The 24,542-nt window shown below is 39.3% G+C and overlaps 1 protein-coding gene across 1 annotated transcript in view; it reads right to left on the bottom strand.

Annotated features, from left to right (window-relative positions):
* Positions 1–9,033: 9,033 nt before the first annotated feature.
* The window catches only part of HSD17B12 (hydroxysteroid 17-beta dehydrogenase 12), a 171,863-nt gene continuing 156,354 nt past the window's right edge, over positions 9,034–24,542 (bottom strand). Inside the window, exons 10-11 of the mRNA XM_010378061.2 lie at positions 10,768–10,917; positions 9,034–10,488 (exon numbers count right to left, since the gene is read on the bottom strand). Of these exons, the coding sequence (XP_010376363.1) occupies positions 10,384–10,488; positions 10,768–10,917 (255 nt within the window). The 3' untranslated portion in view covers positions 9,034–10,383. The remainder of the gene's footprint in view (positions 10,489–10,767; positions 10,918–24,542) is intronic.

Genomic DNA, 24,542 nt, shown 5'->3' with positions numbered 1-24,542 from the left:
GTTTGAGTGATCCTCCTGCCTTAGCCTCCTGAGTAGCTGGGGCTACAGGTGTGCACCACCACACCCAGCTAATTTTTGTATTTTTAGTAGAGACGGTGTTTTGCCATGTTGCCCAGGCTGGTCTTGAACTCCTGACCTCAGATGATCCACCTGCCTTGGCCTCCAAGAATTGGAATTTATATAAAAGAATCAAATGAATATTCCAGACATGAAAAACAAAATACCTGAAATTAAGAGCTCATTAGATGGATTTAACAGCAGAGTATACCCTAAATTTAGTAGGATTCGTGAATTTGAAACATACATAGTAGAAAATAAGGTAAACTAAGCCAAGCTAAACTGTTCTTACCATATGATCCAATAATCATACTCCTTAGTCTTTATGCAAATGAGTTTAAAAAAACTTTTGTCCACAAAAATACTCACAAATGTTTACAGCAGCTTTGTTTATAATTGCCAAAACTGGAAGCAACTAAGATGTCCTTCCAAAACTGGAAGCAACCAAGATGTGAATGAACAAAGTGTGATACATCTGGACAATGGAGTATTATTCAGTGATAAAAGGAAATGAGCTATCAAACCTTAAAAAGCCATGAATCTTAAATGCATACTGCTAAGTGAAAGAAGTTTGTCTGAAAAGGCTACGTACTGTGTGATTCCAAGTATCTAAGATTCTGGAAAAAGCAAAGCAGTAGAGACAGTCAAAAGATCAGTGGCTGCCAGAGGATTGGGGATGGAGGAAAAGAGAGGGATGAATAGGTGGAGCACAGGGGAGTAAAACTATTCTGACATTAAAATGGCAGATACATGAATGCATTTGCTAAAATCCATAGAAAAGCATGACACCTAATGTAAACCGTGTACTTAGTTGTTAACAATGTAACCATATGAGTTCATCAGTGGTAACAAAGGTACCACACTAATACAAGATAATTAATAGAGAAAACTCTAGGGGTAGGGAATTCTGTACTTGCTGCTCATTTTTTTCTGTAAACCTAAAACTACTCTAAAATACAGTACAATTTATTAATCTGTTTAAAAAAAGTTAATAGAAACTATCTAAACCAAAGCACAGAGAGGAAAAAAGAAAACCATGGAGACTTCTGGCAGTATAGCTAAAAAATCCTAGATTCCAGCTAAATTAGAATAAACATGAAGAGTGGCCACAAATACCCTAGGTATGCTAGTGAGAAATTATCTGTATTTCTCTTCTGTTCTCTGTAGAAATTTAAATTTTCCCCATGCTGTCTTATCATCTACCTGCTATTATACTGAATCCCTACCTAGGAAAATGCAAAACAAATAATTAGCTCAGGAGCCAAACTCCTGCATAATTAATCTGTTACCACTGTATACATTTTTAATGCAAGGTTGAATTCACAAGATATAAATGAAATTCTCCAAGGACAAGAAAACAAAACAAAAGGGAAAAAAAACCTGAAATCAGAACTTGAGGCAGTGAGCAGTAAAAGAATAGGAAATCAGTGGTCGCCCCTTGGGGATACTGGCAAAACCCACTGAAATCACTAGAAGGTAAGAGAACCAAGCCTGAGACTCCTGCACTGGGGTAAGAGCAGTGCCAGCCTGGTAGCAGCTCCAGGCTGGTGAAAGCAACAAAAGAAAGTCAATATCCGAAGGAGAGCATCCCAGTTTAGCCCTCAGAATTAGCTTCCCCGGATTAAAATAAAACAAACAGGATTTCAAAATAAAAACACTAGCCCGGTGCAGTGGCTCATACCTGTAATCCCAGCACTTTGGGAGGCCGAGGCAGGTGGATTGCTTGAGCCCAGGAGTTCGAGAACAGCCATGGGCAACATAACAAGACCCCATCTCAAAGGAAATACAAAAATTAGCCAGGCATGGTGGTACCCACCTGGAGTCCCAGCTACTTGGGAGGCTGAGAGGTGGGAGGACTGCTTGAGCCCAAGAGGTCAAGGCTGCAGTGAGCCATGATTGTGCCACTGCACTCAGGCCTGGGCAGCAGAACATGACCCTGTCTCAAAAAATAAAATACCAAACAAAGAAGAAAAGTAAAGCGCTTTGAGTGATAGCCACCAGAAATACAATGGGTTTAGACTCCTAAGAATTTAAGATATTGGTATCATCAGATGTGGACCATAAAATACCAATGTATTACATAGTTATGTAAACTTTTAGCACTGAATTTTAAAAATGAGCAAGTAGTAAAAAACTATTAGGACTGACCAAGCAGGTTTAAGTGAGAACCAAACAGACTTCCCCCTCCAGCCTCCCAAAAGACAGGGTCTCGCTCTGTCGCCTAGGTTGGAGTGCAGTGGTGCAATTGTAGCTCACTGCAGCCTCAACCTCCTGGACTCAAGTGAGCCTCCCGCCTTAGCCTCCCAAGTAGCTATGACTATAGGTGAGCACCACCACATCTGGCCAATTTTTAAATTTTTTTGAAGAGATGGGAGTCTTACTTTGTTGCCCAGGCTGGTCTTGAAAACCTGGCCTCAAAGAATCTTCCCACCTTGGCCTCTCAAAGAGCTGGGATTACAGGCATGAGCCATTGTGCCTGACCCCAAATGGAACTCTTTAAAATGAAAAACATTTTAAATTAAAATTATAGTGAATGGTTTTAACAGCAGAAAAGACAGGAAAATTAGAGAAATGGAGTATATATGTGAAGAAATGATGTGGCATGCAGCTCAGGGAGACAAGGATGGAAAGTACAAATGTAAGATTAAAAGACAGAATGGGCCAGGCGTGGTGGCTCACCCCTGTAATCCCAGCATGATTTGGGAGGCCGAGGTGGGTGGATCATTTGAGGTCAGGAGTTTGGGACCAGCCTGGCCAACATGGTGAAACCCCATCTCTACTAAAAACAAATACAAAAATTAGGCAGGCATGGTGGTCGGTGCCTGTTGTCCCAGCTACTCGGGAGGTTGAGGCAGGAGAATCGCTTGAACGCAGGAGGCAGAAGTTGCAGTGAGCTGAGATTGTGCCACTGCACTCCAGCCTGGGTGACAGAGCAAGACACTGTCTCAAAACAAACAAACAAACAAACAAAAAACCAAAGAAACAGAATGAAGACTTGACACTTGTAACTTGAGTCTCAGATAGAGACAATGGGATAATGCCTGATAAATTTTCAGAAATGACAAAAGGCATGAATTCATAGATATAGGAAGCATACTGTAAACCAGGTAGGATAAATAAAGAGTTCCACACTTAGACACCTTGGCATGAAACTGAGTAACACTAAGTCAAAAGGTATCATAAAAGAGGCCAGAGATATATCACCTACCAAAAAAAATGGCATACTGATTTCTGAAAACCAACAATGGAAGCCAGAAGTCAGTAATATGATCCAGTATTTCATTAACTTTAAGTTGCCATCAATGTTAAATTACACCACTATTTTATACAGCATCAGTAAAGAAAAAAAGTAATGTCAAACTATGATATGCACCAGAATATCTCAAATGTAAGAAGTAAAAGTATACAAGGAACTTGATAAACAGGTGGTAATTTATTTGATACAAAAATGTGTGTATAAGATAACAAAATTGTCTAACTTATGGGGTTTTAAAAATCAGAGGTTAGGCCAGGCACGGTGGCTCACACCTGTAATCCCAGCACTTTGGGAGGCAGGATTACAGGCAGGTGAGGTGGATGGATCACCTGAGGTCAGGAGTTTGAGACCAGCCTGGCCAAAATGGTGAAACCCCATCTCTACTAAAAGTACAACAATTAGACAGGCATGGTGGCACACACCTGTAATCCCAGCTGCTTGGGAGGCTGAGGCAGGAGAATCGCTTGAACCCAGGAGGCAGAGGTTGCAGTGAGCCAAGATTGTGCCACAGCACTCCAGCCTGGGTGACAGAGCAAGACTCCATCTCAAAATAATAATTATAAAAATCAGAGGTTAGAATATTGGCCTAAAATAGCATGTAAGTAGGGAAGGGTTGATCAGGCTTACGATGTTCCAAAGTCCATTATTCTTAAAGAAGGGGTTATGATACCAGATAACTTTAGATTGTATTGAGTATGCATTGAAAAAGCTCAGGAGTAAACACAAGAAAAACATAAATAGAATGTAAAACTTTAAACTTAGTACAGAGGGAGAAATGGAATAATAACAATAATAAAATCAGTCAATCAAGAAGTAATGGAAAAAACGCATGAAAGATAAACAAATAGCACAAAATAACATGATAGAAGTCTTCATGTTTTAAGAATTATAATAAATGTAAATGTATAAACTTGTCTACTAAAGGCCAAATGAAAAACCAAAATCCAGGTTTATTTGACTTACAAGAGACAAAACTAAACGTCAACACGTGGGAAGATAGGAGGTAAAAGGATTGAAAGATACACACTAAATACCAACCCAAGTTATATTGAGATCACAGAAAACAGATTTTTTTTTTTTTTTTTGCTAAGGCAAAAAGCATCAGCAATAAGGAAGTCACTACATAACAAGAAGAGTTCAACTCACCAGGACAACACAAGAATTCTAAACTTCATTCACTCAATAGAATGTACAAAGTTAAAACTGATAAAGCAGGGGAAATTGGCAAATCTACCATTACAGTAAGATAATTCGAAATACCTTTATCAATTATTAATAGGTCAGACGAAAGTTAGTAAAGATATGAAATATTTGAACAACAGAATTAACAAGCATTGCCACATATGTAGAAAACAACAATTAGAGGCCAAGTGCCTTGGCTTACGCCTGTAATTCTAACACTTTGGGAGGCCAAGGCCAGAGAATCATTTAAGCCCAGGAGTTCCAGACCAGCTTGGGCAACGTACCCAGCTACTCAGGAGGCTGAGGTGGGAGGATTGCTTGAGCCCAGGAGGTTGAGGCTGCAGTGAGCCAAGACCGTGCCATTGTACATGCCTAGGGGACAGAGTGAGACCAGTCTCAAAAAATAAAGAAAAAATAAAAATAAAGAAAACTAAGAACAATTAGGAAGCATATGTGAAACACTTAAAAAACTGGCATACCATGGCCGGGTGCAGTGGCTCACGCCTGTACTCCCACCAGTTTGGGAGGCCAAGGCGGGTGAATCATGAAGTCAGGAGTTCGAGACCAGCCTGGCCAATATGGTGAAACCCTGTCTCTACTAAAAATACAAAAAATTAGCTGAGAGTAATGACTGGTGCCTGTAATTCCAGCTACTCAGGAGGCTGAGGCAGGAGAATCACTTGAACCCGGGAGGTGGAGGTTGCAGTGAGCTGAGATCGTGCCACTGCACTCCAGCCTGGCGACAGAGTGAGACTCTGTCAAAAAAAAAAAAAAAAAGAAAAGAAAAAGAAAGAAAAGAAAGACAGAAAGAAAGAAAAGAAAGAAGGAAGGAAGGAAGGAAGGAAGGAAGGAAGGAAGGAAGGAAGGAAGGAAGGAAGGAAGGAAGGGAAGCAAGCAAGCAAACAATAAAAAAAGTGGCCATACCTGGACATAAAAAAATTTCTAGCTAGGTGGGGTGACTCATGCCTGGAATCTTAGCTACTTGGGAGGCTGAGGCAGGATTCCAGGAGGCCAGGTGTTCAAGACCAGACTGGGCAGCATACTGAGACCACCATCTTTAAAAATAAAAATTAAAAAGCCAGTGCCTATAGTCCTAGCTACTCAAGAGGTTGAAGAGGGAGGATCACTTGCAAGAACCCAGGAGTTCGAGGTTGCAGTGAGCCATGGTCACGCCACCACACTCCAGCCTGGGCAACAGAGGGAGACCCTGACACTAAACAAACAAAACCTCTAGTAGGTCATACAATTTACATTTGTGTTTCCTCGGGCTGCTGGAACAAATGATCACAAACTCAGTGGTTTAAAACAACAGAAATTTATTCTCACAGTTTCCTGGAGGCCAGAAGTCCAAAATGAGTATTACTGCACCAAAATCAAATTGTTGGTGGGATGCTTCATCCTCCAGAATTTCTAGGAGAGAATCTGTTCCTTGATCATTCCCTTTTTTTTTTTTGGCTACTGATATTCCTTGGTTTGTGGCTGCATCACTCCAATCTCTGCCTTCACGATCACATTGCCTTCTCCTCTTCTGTCTGCACTCTCCCTGCCTCTGGTTAAAGACACTTGTGATTGCATTTAGGACCTACCTAGATAATTCAAGAAAATGTCCCCCTCTCAAGATCTCCAATTTAATTACATCTGCAAAGACCTCATTTCCATCTAAGGTAATATAGGGTTCATGGATTAGGACCTGATGTCTTGGGGGCCATTATTCAGCCTACTGCAACATATATTTATATACTTGTGCCTGGATGAGTTCTCAGTACACTAAATGTCTTAACTTCCTCTCAAACAATATATGACATTATTTCCATTTTCAGATGGCAGAGCTGAGGCAGAGAAAGGTTATAATTTGCCCAAGCTTTATCATACTCGCATGTTCTTTGACCACATGCAATTATTTAGAACCAACAACAAAAGCTATTTTTAAATTTTCTATTCTGAAATGATTCCAGATTTACAGTAAATCTGCAAAACAGTACAAAGTATTCATATACCTCCACTTAGATTTTCCAAAGGTTAACATCTTACCCCATTTACTCCACCATTTTCTCTCTATAATTTTTCCAAAACGTTTTGTGATTCAGTTGCATATACAATATTGTTAACCCTAAATGCTCCAGTGTCTATTTCCTAAAAATCAAGGACTTTTTCAAGTAACCATGATGTTATTATCAAAATCAGGAAGTCACACTGATATAATGCTATTAATAATTTACAGATCTTACTCAAATTTTGCCTATTGTCTCAAAAATGTCCGAAAGAACAAAAGTTTAGAAAATGCTTTCTTGACCAGGATCCAGTCCAGAAACACGTGCTGCAGGTACTTGTCACGTCCCTTTAGTCTCCCGAAATTATCGACAAGTATAGGCTGGTAATTTGGTAGGATATTCCTCATTTTAGCTTTTTCAGATATTTCTCTCTACTATGTTCATGTTATGCATTTTTGGCAGGAATATCACATAATTAATGTTGTGTCTTCAGCACATTTTATCAGGATTCACAAAATATAAAATTGTCTTATTGACAGTAATATTAACAATACAAAATTTTTTTGAAAAAGAAATACATTTATAAGACTCTTAAGTCTGTGCATTTAAAAATACTTTAAAATAATTAACAGGTCAAATAAATCATAATGTAAAGATATAAATGGAAAATCAATAAAAATGTGAATATACATGTTTGTATACACGCATACACTCAATCATGGGGTGAAGCAAAGGATATAATTCAAATAAACTCAGATACTTACTAAAAATTGAAAAAACCTTGAACATGAATGAGTTAAATGTCCAATTTATGGAACAAGAAAAACAACAGAACAAACCACCAGAAAGCAGAACATAAAAGAAAGAATGAACAATGCTAAGGTTGGTTCTTTAAAAAAATAAAATAGACAAACTTCTGGTAAAATGGCCAAGGAAAAGAAAGTGAGAAGATACAAATCGTATCAGAAAAGGAAGTATGCATATCCAGGAGAGGTTTAGAAATAAGAAAATTCCTTAAGCTACTTTATGCTAATAAATTGTAAAATGGGTAAATGCTTAGTTTTTCTTTTCAAAATTTACTCAAGTAAAAAATAGAATTCCTGAATAGTCTAATTACAGTGGTTAAAGTCTTCCCACCCATAAATACTAGGCCAGACAGCTTTACAAACTTTTAACAAACAGATCATTCCAATCTTTTACAAATTCTTATGGAGAACAGGAAAATAGGCAACACTTTCCAATTCATTTAATAAAGTTATAATCTTGACACCATAAACTGACCAAAAAAGTGTAAGAAAGGCAGGCTGCAGCCCAATTTCATATAGATGCAAGAATCCCAGGTAAAATACTTGAAACAAACTGATTTCAGTAGTGTATAAAGATAATGAAATATAACCAAGAATGGAGAAGTGATTCTTGTCTACTCTAGTCTTTCTGTGTTCAAATCTTTTTTTTTTTTTTTTTTTTTTGAGATGGTGTCTCACTCTGTCGCCTAGGCTGAAGTACAGTGGCACAATCTCTGCTCACTGCAACCTCTGCTTCCTGGGTTCAAGGGATTCTCCTGCCTCAGCCTCCTGAGTAGCTGGGACTACAGGTACGCACCACTGTGCCCAGCTAAGTTTTGTATTTTTTAAAGGCAGGGTTTCACCATGTTGGCCAGGCTGGTCTTAAACTCCTGACCTCGTGATCGGCCAGCCTCAGCCTCCCAAAGTGCTGGGATTACAGGCGTGAGCCACTGCGCCTGGACCGTCTGTGTTCAAATCTTACCTAGTATGCATTAGAACATAAAATCAAGTCAACATAAAATTAAGTTTAAAATTTTTACTTCACTATTTTGAAGGTTTGGAGTATACTGTTTTCTCTTTTAACATAATTTTTCTTTTCGTGTGCCTAGAAAAATACATTTTTACGTCATCATCTTCACCCTTGAATGTCAAATACAAGTGGGTGCTTGCCAAGTTGAAGCAATCAAAGCCACAGCTCAGAAGTTTTGAAATTGTTAAGGGATTTTCCAGCCAGAATTATAACTCTTTTCTTTATTTTAAGAGGGTCTTACTGTGTCAATCAGACTGGAGTACAGTAGTCCAACCATAGTCACTGTAGCTTCTAATCCCTGGGCTCAGGCAATCCTCCTGCCTCAGCCTTCCAAGTAGCTGGGACTACAGGTGCATGCCACCACACCTGGCTAATTTTTTATGTTGTAATTTTTTTTTGTAGAGACAAGAGCTTGCTATATTGCCCGGGCTGGGCTTGAACTCCTGGGCTCAAGCAATCCTCCTGCCTTGGCCACCCAAAGCATTGAGTTTACAGGTGTAAGCCATTGTGCTTAGCCTACAAGTATTTTCTAACTGGGATAAAAGAAAAAGTATTTTATATACTTGCAAACGAATCCCTCCTCTATCTACCACCACTACCAACTACTACACCAAAACCAACGCACCAACCAACCAACCAACCAACCAACGTGTGAAAGCAGATACAATACTGCCCACATCATTGTGGTGTCACCATTTCTACAATAAAATGAGAGGAAAAAAGGGCAAACAATGTGTTTTTCATAAAGCTATGTTTATTCAATTTAAATGACAATCTTTATTCTGAGATTACATTCTGCCTAATTTTAGGGGCTAAAATATATTTTCTTTTACATAATGATGCTGATAGCAGATGGTTATTTGTTTCTGTTTGTTTGTTTTTGTTTTATGTCTTTAGCTGGCAAAATTAAAAGCCAGAAACTAAGGCCCCATTTTTTCTTTTTTTAATACAAATCTACAGGTGCTTAAAACTCAGAGCTTAGGAACCACAGCCTAGGTAAAGGCCAATCTTCTTGCTGCATATTTCACAGTATTGAATTCTTTCTTGGTGAGTTCCCCATACAAGTTATGAAGCAGGATAAAAGTCAGCCTTATATTAAGTCATTGTAAATATGGCCTTAATTTCAATCACCAAATAAATGTATTTTTGTTGGTTACAGCATGTTTTATTAAAACTAATTATATCAGCACCTACCTACAGAGTATCAATTTAAAAATTATAATGCCATTTTTATGAAGTCATTACTTTTATAGGACTAGCCTGTGTCACATGTGTGATCAATATTGGTTCAATGCAGAAACAAAGAAGACTGGGTGTCCAAGCAAGCCACTTTTCTGGGTCAGGGTTTCAGTGGTACATAGATGGGTGCCAGTCTCAATGTGCACTTTGGCCCATTTATCTTTATAAATCATACCATATAGCTTTGATATTTACATACATTTAAACTGAGAAGAAATATGCGTTATAAGAAAGCGTAGTTTGGTGGGTTTCATGTGTCAGAAATAACTCCATATCTCACAATTACTTTCACGTCATTAGCTACCCTTGATAAAGAACAATTCCATATAAATGTACAAACTGGAAGATAATTTTATAAAACCTTAAAGAGATCTTTGTAAATTGCAGTGTGTCTGCTTATAAACAAATCAAATCAATCTCCATTTCTTCAAAGTGTCAAACACAAAAGAGTAGCTGGACATTGGTTTTTACAATCAGCTTCAGAGAAAATACAGGAATAATGATCAATGGCATTTTGAAGCAGATAAAACTGCCGAGTTTTATGTTTGAGTCTGTGATTTGCTATAATAGTATTCCTTCCTATTAGCTGTTCTCAACAATATTAGTTCTATATTCATTTGATATGAGCATTTATATTAAACTTCAAAATTACCTCTGGTAGTATCCAGAATGTATGTCAGAAACCCCTAAAAGCAACTTGTTTTCCTCTTAGTTAAGATAATATTTAGTCATGTTAATAACTATTGAAATGACAACTTCAGATTTTCAAAATCAGTAGGGTGTCTTGCAGTGAACGTGCATATGCTGGAGCATCTGGCCAAGTTACAACGCAGTTATCAATGCTTAGTTCTTCTTGGCTTTCTTCAGATAGTGAGCCCGTGTAGCCTTGTTCATATTCATGACTATTTTCAAATAAATCCAAGAAGGCAGGTTTGAGATTATCCATCCCTAGGGAAACAGAATGCAAGAGATATGTAATTATAGCCTACAATTTGGGCTAAACTGAAGCATATGATTTAACATTTTATTATAGTGTTGTTTTTATTTAGAGGTAGATTGTAAAGTTCTTGGGTATACAACCATTATAATCATAACAGGACATAGATGTCTTGTTACTATGGCTGGACAATGTATATATGCTAATCTATTACATACTATCCTGTAACTCAATGGGAAAGAAACCCCAAGCCAGAAAGTACTGATTTGTGACTCAAACAATCTACCTACCATAAGAACATGGATCAGGTATCCATTGGTTCGGGATTGCAGGCCGACTGTTTTAATTGCAGACTTCACAAACGTCTCTGGAGTGGGTTTATCCAAAGTTGGCTTTCGGATTTTAGCCAGTTTTGTAGCTACGAAGTACGGCAGGACACTCTAGAAAGGTAACACCCACCCCAGAAAACATGCTATTGATTAGTCAGGCCACAAACTCAGAATGTACAGTGGTGCTTGACTGCTCTTAGTGGCAGAAACATCTGTATCTTTACAGAGAGAGAAGAAAAGAGAAGTGGCTATCTAAAGCCAACTTGATAGAACGTATGATACCATAAAACAAATTGTAACAAACCAGTCTCTCAGTAAAACAGAGTTTGAGACCAGAGAAAGTATTAAAAATAAGCAGAAATCTACCTTTTTGAACCTTTAGAAAGGAAAGCATTAAATAATCTAGATAGCACAGATTCAGGATAGGATATTTTTTCCACTTAGTAAACTGAACATTGAGACAGAACCACCAAGTAGGAGATGTTTGATACTTTATTCTCCTAACGGGATAATACCAACTTTCTCTATAATTCATGGCTAATTAAGTTTGTTCTATCAGCTTTGAACCTTCTAAAACAGACATCTTATTTTCTCAGCCTTGCGTTACTACTTTTCTTCCCTAGTTTCTCACCATTCTACTTCTGAGTTTTACAAAGAATTTTATTGATATAAAAGACAGAACCACCTCCCTTTTTCTTCTTTTTTAGAGGGAACACAGTCTAACAATATGGAAACCGTTTGAGTAACTAAAAGACACCTGACTGGATGGGTGTGGGGTGACAAATCTGGACATGACCTTTAGAGGAACTTCAATAATGTTAGGTTCTTTATTGCTTATGCTTTCTGCATTTTGGATGTGATTCAACACAGAGTGTAAGGAAACCCTGTTATAACAAGTCCTGAGTCATGATACAAGAGGTCCTTCCATAGTTTGAAATAACCTGGGCATGGTAGTTCAACAAAGGGTGAATGTATTGTTTATCTCACATGTGTGAAGTATCATTGCAATGATACTTCTTTTTTTCTTTTCTTTTCTTTTCTTTCTTTCTTTTTTTTGGGGGGGGGGGCAGGGTTTTGCTTATTGCTTAGGCTGGAGTGTGGTGACACGATCATAGCTCACTGCAGCCTTGACCTCTTGGGCTCAAGTGATCCTCCGGTCTCAGCCTTCTGAGTAGCTGGGACCACGGGCGTGCACCTCCATGCCCAGCTAATTTTAAATTTGTTTGTAGAGAAAAAGTTTCAACATGTTGCCCAGGCTGGTCTCAAACTTCTGGGCTCATGTGATCCTCCCACCTCAGCCTCCCCAAGTGTTGGGATGACAGGTGTGAGCTACCACACCTGGCCCAATGACACTTCTATTAAAGAAAAGGAATGGTTCTAACACATGGTGGTCAAAATCTTAAAAGTTCAATCAAATTGAGATCTGTTCCATTCTATGGATTTCCTTCATGCTGAGACCTAGAAGGAGTGGTCTCATGTCTCTGGGTTTTTGTGTATGTGTGTGCTTTGCATTTTTCCTACTCCAAAGTGTAAGTCAAGGAATGCAACCCACTCTCCTTGACAGGTTAGATGAAACCTCAGCCTCCCCATTAGAACCAACAACCCCAGATGGAGTGCTGTCACTCTCCAACTTTCTGTTTCCCTGTCCCTGCAGGCATGAACTCATACTAAGTAAACTAATTTCACTGAAGTACTTCAATATTTGAGCCAACTTTGATTAGGTAACTTTTGATTTCTGAGAATTTGTTGATTGGGATTATCACTATACATTTATCCCTCACTTAGCAAAAAAAAATTTTTTTTGTCAAATCTTTTAAGAACCATTTTGCCACAAGGATATAGTCTATGAGAGCACACACTATGGTGAGATCTCAGACTCAGACCGAGTAGGAAATGCAGAGTTCAATGAGGATCTCACAATGGGTCAGTAAAGAAAAGGTTATTCCCCAGAGCAAAGCTGAGTAGTAAGGAAAAAAAGAGCATATGCAAATACTCTGGTCTCACATAATGAAGGAACATAAGCAAACCATTTCTCATTTCTATGTGTTAGGTTTAAAGGTCACAAAATAGTGAAGATTTTTTAAAAATCCCAAATATAGATCGCAAGCCTGCTAAAGGTATTGTAAGATTTTAAGCTTCTAGAGGTAGAGATGGTCTAATCATTACACTTCTCAATTGCATTATAATTCTTTGTTCCTTTCTTCCATCCTTTCTGCCATCTTCTTCCCTCCCTTCATAGGTACATGGTATAAATTGGACTACTTTGATCTTGTAGGAGAACTAAGTTGCACTGCCTGACGGAACCACTTGGTGGTGCCACAAGTTAACTCTTCATGCAGCTAAACCACAGAGAGAGTCTGGAGAACCCCCAGATCAAGGGGTGGGGACGAGAGAAGCATACTCAGGAATTCCAAGCTGGGTTATGTTTTTCCAGCTAAGAAATTGTAAATTCTTTTCTAGAAAGGATACTTATTTCCACAATGGTTTAAAATCAAGGCAGTTAACAGTTATGGCCTAGTGGAGGGTTCAAAGATGAAACAGCATTTGAGCTAAGTCTTAAATGAAGTGCAAGAATTTGCCTGATTGTAAACAAATAAGGGAACAGCAGGAGCCAAGACACAGCCACAGAAGAGCATGATGTTTTTCAGGGAACTGCATAGCTCAGGATGGTTCAAATGCTGGAAATGTGTGAAGAGTAGCAGGAGGGAGGCAAAACGGTACAGAAAACTGAATCCATTCACCAAGCTGTATCCATTTCTAGAACACAAACTCCATGAAGACTTGGTCATATTCACCACTATATTTTTAATGCTTTAGAACAGTACTTGATACAGAGCAGGGACACAATTAATATCTATTGAATGAGTTGGCAAAAGACACTTCATTATGGACAGCACTGAAGAAGAGCACTGGGGTCTCTTTCCACTACTGCTATGATCCAGAAAATTAATTACACCAAGAAGTTGATAATATGAACATTCGAGCCAAAATTTTAGAAATTCTGAAGCATATATAAGACCACCCATCTAAACAGGCATACTTATTGCTACTTGCCAATGATTTAAAAATAAATATTCCAAGTTATGTGAAAGTAAAGAAATATCTTAGATATCAAAAAGCCATCTAGGTACACCCTTAAAATGTTAAATAAAGCCCAAAAAGTGGCTGGGCGTGGCGTCTCACGCCTGTAATCGCAGCACTTTGGGAGACCGAGGCGGACGGATCATGAGGTCAGGAGACCAACCTGACTAACACGGTGAAACCCCGTCTCTACTAAAAATACAAAAAATTAGCCGAGCGTGGTGGTGGGCGCCTGTAGTCCCAGCCACTCAGGAGGCTGAGGCAGGAGAATGGCGTGAACCTGGGAGGCGGAGCTGGCAGTGAGCGGAGATCATGCCACTGCACTCTAGCTTGGGCGACAGAGCGAGACTCCGTCTCAAAAAAAAGAAAAAAAGAAAAAGAAAGAAAGAAAAAACCCCAACAAGTGATAATTAATTGATTTATCCTGCTTACTCAGGAAAACATTATGGGAAACAGGTCAAGAAGATACTCATACTTTTATAGGAAACTGTGGGCAGAACAAATTTTTCAAGTTGCTCAAGCTCAACAAGTTCCCATTACAAATACTGCCAGCTCAGAAACAACCTGACCTTGAGAGCTGCAGATGTGGGCAAGTACCCTGGTCTTCAGATTTAGAATTCCCAAATGGCAAATAATTAATTAGGCCATAAAGCAAAGCTGTTGGTGCTTCCTTGCTTAGCCTATTTAAAAAAATAAAAATAAAAAAAATAAAATCACTGGAGACAACTTGGACAACTTGGTTTTTTTTGTTTGTTTTTGTTTTTTTTTTTTTTGTTTTTTGAGACAGAGTCTCGCTCTGTCACCCAGGCTGGAGTGCAATGGCGCCATCTCGGTTCACTGAAACCTCCACCTCCCTGGTTCAAGCAATTCCCCTGCCTCAGTCTCCCAAGTAGCTGGGATTACAGGGGCCTGCCACCACACCCAGATAATTTTGTATCTTTAGTAGAGACGGGGTTTCTCCATGTTGGTCAGGCTGGTCTTGAACTCCTGGCTTCAGGTGATCCGCCTGCCTCGGCCTCCCAAAGTGCTGGGATTACAGGCGTGAACCACCACACCCAGGCCCGACAACTTGGTATCTTTTTCTCACCCACTGGAGAAGCTTGCTTAGATAACTGGACTTCATAGTACACTTCAGGGGTGCTTGATTCAGAAGAGGAATGCTTATGGCCTTGGAGTAGTGGAAAGAAAGATGCCTGAAACTGCATGGCAGATATTCAAAAATCAGGGATTGAACCTTGGAACTTAACATGGTAGGGCATCTTTCAGGTGCCATCATCTGTGTACTAAACATGCTTTTCAATGGAAAAATGACCAGAATATCACAAGACAATGACTTGGGAAAATGTAGACCCAGAAGACACCAGGGTCTAATGTATTTGCACAGTATGAGATTTCAGACATGGTGTCACATCTGCCTTTACTGAGCATTAAATTCAACCGTGTAGCCAGCACACACTCTTAAGGCAGAAGCTGGGGCTCCTAAGAAGAATATTAGGAAAACTTCTTTTCCTGAAATCTGTGTATTCATCTACTATTTCAGGATCTGGTATACAAAAACCTAAATAATTATACACCTATATTCTAGTTTTGGAGTATGTATTGCTTTACTTGCAGAGCATGAAATTAGCCTTTCCACATAAAGGCCCTTGATTATCTACTTGGCAGAAACCCTTAGACTTTCTAGAAATTTTAGGAAAAAGGAATCGTTCTGATGGTGCAGAGATCCCTGGTTACACAGCAATGAAAAAAGGCCCTGTAATAACAATACATATAAATCTTAGCATCAAAATCCAAAATGAAGGAGTTCAAAATATGGTGCTCTACACAAAGATCCTTGATAAATGTTGGCTGATAATCTTGTAAATAACCTACCTCCAAAGATATGGAATTTGTATGTTAACATTCAAGGAACAAAAAGAAAAACAGTGTAATCTCACAAAAGGCATTCACTTAACACTAAACTATTTCCTGAGCACCTACTAGAACAATGTTTTAGGCAATGGGAACTTAATGAATACAATTCATTGTGAATAAAAACAGAGTCCCTCATCTTACAGAGCTTACATTTCAGTAGGCGGATATAGACCACAAACAAATAATAATAATAATAATAAGATGTACAGTATTGGCAGGCGATGATAAAAAAGGAAGATGAAAAAAATACCTAGGTAAAAGAGCTAATAGAGGCTGAGCCTGCACATGGGTTCTCAAGAAAGGCCCCTTTGATGTGGTGACTTATAACCAAAGATCTGAACAAAGAGACAGAGTTGGCCAAAAGGATATCTGGGTGAAGAGCCTTTGAGACTGAAGGAACAAGTGCAAGGCCCTGAAGTGAAGGTGTCCTCAAGGTATTTCCAGAACCGCAAGGAGGCCACGGAAGTAGGAAGGCAGGGAGGGGACATGATAACGTGGAAGTTTGAAATCAGAACATTGAGGGTCATAAGAACTCACGGTTTTATTGTGAAAGAGATGAGAAGCCATGGGAGAATTTTTAGCATAGCAGTGAAGTAACTGGATTTTTTTTTTCTTTTTTCTGAGACAGTCTCACTCCATCACCCAGGCTGGAGTGCAGTGGTGCGATCTCGGCTCACTGCAACCTCCACCTCCTGGGCTCAAGCCATCGTCCCACCTCAGCCTCCCAAGTAGCAAGGACCACAGGCACACACCACCATGCCTGGCTAATGTTTGTATTTTTTGTAGAGACAGGGTTTCACCATGTTGCCCAGACTGGTCTTGAATTCAGTGAGCCCAAGCAATCCATACGTCTCAGCCTCCCAAAGTGTTGGGATGACAGGTGTGAGCCACTGTGCCCAGATGGATTTTATTTTAAAGAGATCACTCTGGCTGCTATAAGTAGACTGTAGGGGCTGTTAAACCACAATGGGTGTAGGAAGGCCAGATAGTAAGATACTGCAAAATGTCCAGGACAAGCTATGATGGTGGCTCAGATAGAGTGGTAGCAGTGGAGGTCATGAGAAGTAGTCAAATCGTGGGTATGCTGCAAGGATTTCCTAAAGGATTAAGTTTGGGATGTGAAAACAGAGGTGGTAGGGTAACAGGAAAAAAAAATCAGCATTGGTTAAAATCAGACCAACTTGGATTCAAATTCCAGCTTGACCACTTACTAGTTGTGTGATCTTGAGCAAAACACTCAATGACTGAGCCTTAGTTTCTTCCTCTGTAATTAGAGGCTATAGAATCTTCCTTATTATACTATCGTGAGAATTAAATAAAATATTATCAGTTAGAGAGTGTGGGATTTGAACTCTAGTTATGTATTAGCAATTATTTTCTAAGTTTTCCAATATCTATATTTTTAGAATGAATTTGGAAAGAAGAACTTGGCTGACTTTTTATATCGAATAAGACATATAAGAATGCCACTTTCCATGGAGAATATCTGACTGTTGAGGTAACCAACTGAATATTAGTTCTCCTGGACACACATGTAATGGTTTGGAGGGACCTCTTAAGCTTATAGGTCTTGTGGTACAACACTGTTGTAAACGGCCAAGAAAAAAGGACATTATCACTGAAAAAAATCAAGATTCAGCTGGTTGGAAGGGATCTGAGTTCAATGATCCCAACAGGACTAATTTTACTATTCTTAAGTCATTTTTCAAAACTGGTGTAGTTGGCCATACATGAACATTTCCAGTGAGAATCTTTGTATTGCTTTATAACTCTCCCTATGTAGACTCCATATGCACAAAAGATACACTCTATTAACTCCTTTCATAGTCATTGGCAATTAACAGGAAGAAAGGATGGAGACTTACATTTGTAATCCCGGTAGCCATTTCTCAATATTTAGCTTTCTAGTTATTTGAAGCCCAATAGAACTATAAGAATACTCTAAGCAATAAAATACTGTAACAAAAATACAAAGGAGGAATATCTTCTTTCATTAAAAAATTCTTAAATTTTGTTTTCGCTCATCTCAATTTGTCCTATTTGTTTTCTGAATTTCATGGATTAACGCAAATCTAGTCTATTCTGATTAAAAACTACATTTTTACCTGAATTAACTAAACCACCAACTCTCATCACCAAGACAAAGGCACTGGAAGGTAGTAACAAGGGAATGGAGCCCAGAGGATTTCTTTTTTGTCTCTCTCCTTTTTTTTTGATGAGACAGGGTCTTGCTCTGCCACCTATCACCTGGGCTGCAGTGCAGTGACACCATCACAGCTCACCTTCAACCTCCTGGGCTCAAGTGATCCTCCAGTCTCAGCTTTCTGAATGGCTGGGACCACAGGCATGCACCACCATGCCCGGCTAATTTTTTTCTACTTTTTGTAGAGACAGTGTCTCACTATGGTACCCAGGCTGGTCTTAAACTCCTGGGTTCAAGCGACCCTTCTGCCTTGGCCTCCCAAAATGCTGGGATTACAGGTGTGAGCCACAGTTTATAGCCCCTAGTGGATTTCTTCAGGACAATAAGTTCAAATGCAAATGGAGTATTCTTTTGTAATCTCCTTTTAAGAATGAAAAAGTCCACTTCATTTTCAGGGCAGCTGAAAGTTCTCTGGGTTTAGATGGTCTCTATATGCATCCCCACCTTTCTTCTGGTAAAGAAAACCTCAAGGGATGGTGTCCCTTGGTAGATGACCTCCTTGTTAAGAGCATTTCCAGAGACCCGGCCTCCCAGGTCAAAGGAAGGAAACTGCATGGCGCAGAGCAACACCTCTTTGCAGATGGAGTTACTCACACCAAGATCGGTACATTCTCTACACTTCCCCATGTTTTTGAACATATCACTCTTTTTTAGTTTCTTTTCGAGAACATATCACTCTATACAATTGTCTTATTCGTGGATTTGTTTAATGTCTGTCTCTCTCCTGATAAATGTAAATTCAACCACAGCAGAGGCTCTGTCTGTCTTTGCCAGATTATTCGGTGCTTTCTAAATATTTCCTGACTGAAGACATGTGGAACATGATATATACCTCTAGTTTTGGACTTACTGTGGGTATGTGTTTAAATATCTGTTTTTTCTCTGTGTGTGCCTTCAGGACAGGGACTGGGTCTTATTTACCTTTGTTTCCTAGATGTCTAGCCAACGACCTGGTAAAAGCAGGCACGAGCTGTTTGATAAACTAAACTGACCTTAAGCAAGTTTCAAGACTCCTCTTTATTTTCATTTTTTTGAGACAAACTCTTGTTCTGTTGCCCAGGCTAGAGTGCAGGGGTGCGATCTCGGCTCACAGCAACCTCTGCCTCCCAGGTTAAAGCAATTTTTGCACCTCAGCCCCCTAGAGTAGCTGGGTTTATAGGCACGCACCACCACACCTGGCTAATTTTTTTTTTTTTTTTAGGAGAGATGGGTTTCGTCATGTTGGCCAGGCTGGCCTTGAACTCCTGACTTCAAGTGATCCACCTGCCTCGGCCTCCCAAAGTGCTGGGATTACACGTGTGAGCCATCGCGCCCAGCACAGGACTCCTGTTGATCTTGTTTCCTATTTGTAAAATGGGACTAGGTTAATATCTGTGTAAAATGAGAAAACAAAGGAGGTGAAAACATGGGCATATTGCAGATACCCAATAAATATAAGTCTCTTTCCTCTCTTCTTCACCCTTATATATCATTTCCCAGCTTGGAGTGTTTTTATCTCATATCATTTATCCTACTTGCCAGAAGGGGAGATTAAGGTGTAAAGTAATGAAGCAACTTTCTGTAGGTCAGATGATCACTGGGCGTTGAAGGCAGAACTCAAACCTTGGTCCACCGACTCCAAGCTCAGTGTCCTTTCTTCTCTGCCTCTAGGCACACTGATGACCAATGCAGTTTTCATAAAACCACAGCCTGGACTGAGGACACTGTGACCATGCTTTAGCTGTGACTTTTCATCTTGAAATGATGAAATATCCAGGCAGGGCTTCAGGGATTCTTTAGCATCAAAAATCTCTTTATGAGGCAGGTTTGTGAAGAAACATCACTGATGCTATATCTAGGGGAAATTTTGATAAGGGCCAAAATATCTGCACGGTTTTAGGTCTCCCTACAGATTGCTTCTTAGTGCAAGGGAACTAATGGTAATTATATGGCAGAGGAGTTGGGTAGCACCTGGAGTGGGAGGTCAGAAACATCGCCACCAATGAAGAGCAGATGGATCTTGTGTGTCTCCCCACGTGAGACCCTGAGGACACAACATCACATACATATGTGATACTTTGGCCGGGAAAGCATAACCCGAATCTCACTTTTGGGTTTCTCTAAGGAAGCATCAAAGAAACCCCAAATGAGGAATGTATAATTAAAAAGGAGGAATACTGTACTCTTAAAAAAGTCACTGTCATAAAACAAAGGTTTTAGATATATCCCAGGTTAAAGGAAACAAAAGAGACAGGACAACTAAATATAACACCTGATCGTAGATTGCATTTACTGGAGGAAGAGGACAGGATGAAGAATATTATAAGACCAGAAATTGGGCACAAATAATACATTAGATAAAATTATCGTATCACTGTTAAATCTGAGTTGATAGGGGTATTGTGGTTATATACGAGGATATCCTTATTCTGGTTGGGTGTGGTAGCTCACACCTGTAATCTCAGCACTTTGGGAAGCCAAGGCAGGAGAATCACTTGAGCTCAGGAGTTTGAGACCAGCCTGGGTGACAAAGCGAGACCCTGTGTCAACGAAAAATGCTAGGCTTGGTGGCATGTGCCTGGGGTCCTAGCCACTCGGGAGGCTGAGGTGGGAGGATCAGTTAAGCCTGGGAGGTCAAGGCTCTAGTGAGCCGTGATAGCTCCACTACACTCCAGCCTGGGTGACAGAGTGAGAACCTGTCTTCAAACAACAAACAAACAAACAACTCCTTATTTTTCAGAAGTACACACTCAAGAGTTTAGAATTGGAGGACCATAATGTTTGCACTTACTCTCCAACGATAAAACAAATGTGGTAAAATGTTAACAGTAAGTAAATCTAAGCAAAGGGTATCAGAGTTTTGTCTGTACTATTTTTATTCTTGTAACTTTTCTGTAGATTTGAAATTATTTCCAAATAATTTTTTTAAACCAGAAGGCTTATGAAAATTTTGCAGAATAAGAGTTCAAGAGGTATAGTTTTAGGATTTAGTCTTAGTCTTAGCTACTTCCTGCTTGCTCAGTATTAACTGGTAGTCAGTACAGGGTAGACAGAAGCAGCCCAGGGCTAGGGCCCACTACCTAGCCAGTCAAATTGCTTATAATAATTTTATCTTTTGAAAGACACAAGTGTCTTTTTTTTTTACTGGACTTTAATTATAAGGTAATGAGAACAAACAGTCCTCATCAACAGACTACACTTATGATATAAGCTTTCCTTGAGAATGTGCTTCTCATCCTCTGTTCAAAATCAAATAGTCTCTCAGGCCCATCATTCACCTCCAGGGCATTTACATCACTTGTTGTTGTTATTGTGTTTTTGCATTTCCAGGAAATGATTATATAATGGCAAATCTGAATTCTTGAAGGCAATTTTAAATGATCTTATAAAATTATGAGAAAGAAGTTAAGAAGTTGAAGGAAAGATGGGGAGAGAAATGCAAAAGAAAACTATTAAGAAGTAATATGAAACAAGCTAGAATTTGAACAATATACCCTCTTTCTTCCCCAAAAGAGCAATCCGATGTACATTCACATGGAGGTAGACCTAAAAAGATAGCGTTCTTTGCAAGGATTAGAAAAAAAAACGGAAACATAGCCACATAGCATTAGTCTAGAAGTCATTCTGATAAACAGGCTGAAATTACATACACAACCAGAGTTTTCTGTGATGCCATGGAAAAGGCAGGTCTCCCGTTTACCACAAACAACAAGTGCCACCAGCAAGACTGTCTCCTCTCACATTCTCACAACTTGTTTCCCTCAAAGATCTTTTCTCCAGATTTCCCACCTAGTAATCTGGTGGGACTAGAAGCTACTGTAAAAACACATTAGCATTTGTCTTCTGAAATATTTTATTTTGATAAACTTTTGTTTTTCTCTAATAATGAATTATAAACTGTCATTTCAGCCATCATTGTGTTTTGTCATATGAATTCATTCAAGGTTTAAACTCTGAATTAATTTGATGAAAAAATAAAGACTCAAATGTTTGTGAGGGAAGGCACAGTCATCATTCTGTGTGAATACATCAGAATGCTGAAGTAGAATAGAAAGAGAATCTCTTATTAATTCTGATCAAAGGGGCAAAAAAAAAAAAGTAGTCTAAATGAAGCTCAGAGTTAAAAATGATTGGCTTTTCTTTGGTGGTGTTTTATGCCCACAAATTTTTTGGACTAGGAGTATTTATCAGCTGATTCTGCCTTGTACTCCAGCCCACACATGTTTCCTGGGTGATCTTATTAAAATACAAATCAGATAATGTTGCTTTCCTTCCTAGTCCTCCAGTGGCAGCCCATAGGGTTTAGGATTAAATTTGAACTCCACAAGGCCATCTCCTTTCTTGCCACTCCATCGTCCTCCCCCACATTCAGGCCAGAGTTGACATCCCAGTGTCTAGTACATGCTCTGCTCTCTGAAATGCCCATGACTGGCTCCTCTGTTGGCATCCCTTCCCCAACTCCTCTCCAGTTCTACTCACCATATCTTCTCCCAGCCCCATTTGCACCTGAGCCCTATGGCCCCTGTCCCTCTCTTAAGGCTTGGGCCACAGTTTGCCTGCCCTGGAAATCTTTCTCTCAGCCCTTTGGCGCTTTTGGTTAGGCCTGCTTCTTACAGCTTCTGGTCACTCTGCTTATAGGTCAATCACCAACGGACCTTTTTAGGATTCCTGCCTAGTCACAATAGGTGTTTACAAACTATTCAGTTAATAGTGTGATTACAATTAGATTCATCAGAAAGAAAATGGTATACCATTGGATGGCATGTGATACCTTCCCACGAATACCTTCTCATGGAATGTAATAGCTTCTCACGAATGTTTTACTGGTTTCCTTGTCACTAAAATATAACGTATTCTACACAGAACATTGGCGTTACTAACATTAAAACGACTGGTGTCAAGGAAAGAGGAAAAAGAGAGTACGGTAATTTTGTATAAAATCCAGGATTCTAGAAAACATGTCCTTCTGAATGAAACCTACACATATGGGAAGCTGCAAGTTAGAAATAACGCCAAGTGGCTATGACATCTAAGGTTCCCTAGGATGAAAGCTCAGGTCGGGGTTTAGAGGAAGCAGGCTCTTAGTTGATCTTGGAAGATGAGGAAACAGTCATCCCTGCTTCCTCTCATTACCATTCTATCTCATAGTAGGTGATTTAGCTCCCACCAGTATCTATTCAATAAAAAGGTTTAGAAGCTACATCTACATGACATTTAGGCCCATCTGGATGGTCTACAGGCATAAAGGAGGAAATGGAACTAACCAAGCAACCACCTTCTGGTTCCATCACTCCCTGAGCACAGATGGATCCAGAAAGTATTCAATGCTGACCTACAGGCCTGCAGCAAGTAGTCTAGTGTTTAAGAACAAAGGCTTTAGTGCCAAATAGACCCAGATTTGAGTACCAGTTCAACATGGGCAAGTGGCTTACCCTCTCTAAGCCCCAATTTCTGCAATCAAAAATAATAATAGTCATCATCACACCATCATATGAGATTGATATGAGATACAGTGAAATGATACATATAAAAGTGTTTAGCACTGTACCTGAAAAGTATCCACTCAAATATTCACTATTATTATTTTGATCGATCATTTGGGGCTTCAGGGTACAAAAGGTGAAATACTTGCCTCACAGGAACGAAAGCCACAGTAAACACCAGACATGCATAGAGGTGGGGTAGCTGATGGGCAGGAGCAGGAAAGAGGTACAAATCGCAACTTCTCCCAAGACATTTTTAAAAAGTGCCTGAGCACAGAAATATTATTTATTTCAATTGAAGAATGGCTAATTTGAAATTGCCACCCACTAAAACTCCTATATTTGCTTTCTCTCATATTTTGTATTTTCACAGCATTGTATCTGCTAGCTACATAATAAACTCAAAAGTATGTAAAAATTAACTCAAAATGGATCAAAGAACTAGAACTAGAAAACTCTTACAGGAAAACAGGGGGAAAGCTTCATGACACTGGATTTGGCAAGCATTTCTTGGATTTGACACCAAAAGCACCAGCAACAAAAGAAAAAAACAGATAAACTGGACTACATCAAAATTAAAAACTTTTGTGAATAAAAAGGCATTATGCAGACTAAAGTCAAAATAAAATGGCAACTCATGAAGTGGGAGAAAATCTTTGCAAATCGTGTATCTAATAAGGGGACAACATCCAGAATATATAGATCATTCCTACAACACAATGACAAGAAACCAAACAACATGATTTTATTAAATGTACGCAAAGGACTGGAATAAACATTTCTTCAAAGATGATATGCAAATGACCAAATAAGCTCATGAAAAAATGCTCAATATCACTAATCATCAGGGAAAAACAAATCAAAACCACAATGAGATACCACTTCATATCCGTTATGATGTCTATTACAAAAAACAAACAAAATAGAAAATAACAAGTGTTGGTGAAGACGTGGAGAAACTGGAACCCTGCACACTGCCAGTGGAAGTGTAAACTGGTGCAGCTGACATGGAAAATGGCAAAATTCTTCAAAAAATTTAAAACAATTACCATATGACCCAGCAATTCCACTTCTGT

This window comes from Rhinopithecus roxellana, chromosome 15 (genome assembly GCF_007565055.1).
Source record: "Rhinopithecus roxellana isolate Shanxi Qingling chromosome 15, ASM756505v1, whole genome shotgun sequence".
Classification (NCBI taxonomy): Eukaryota; Metazoa; Chordata; class Mammalia; order Primates; family Cercopithecidae; genus Rhinopithecus; species Rhinopithecus roxellana.
The sequence above is the reverse complement of the archived record's forward strand: the minus strand, read 5'-3'. Positions and strand labels throughout refer to the sequence as shown.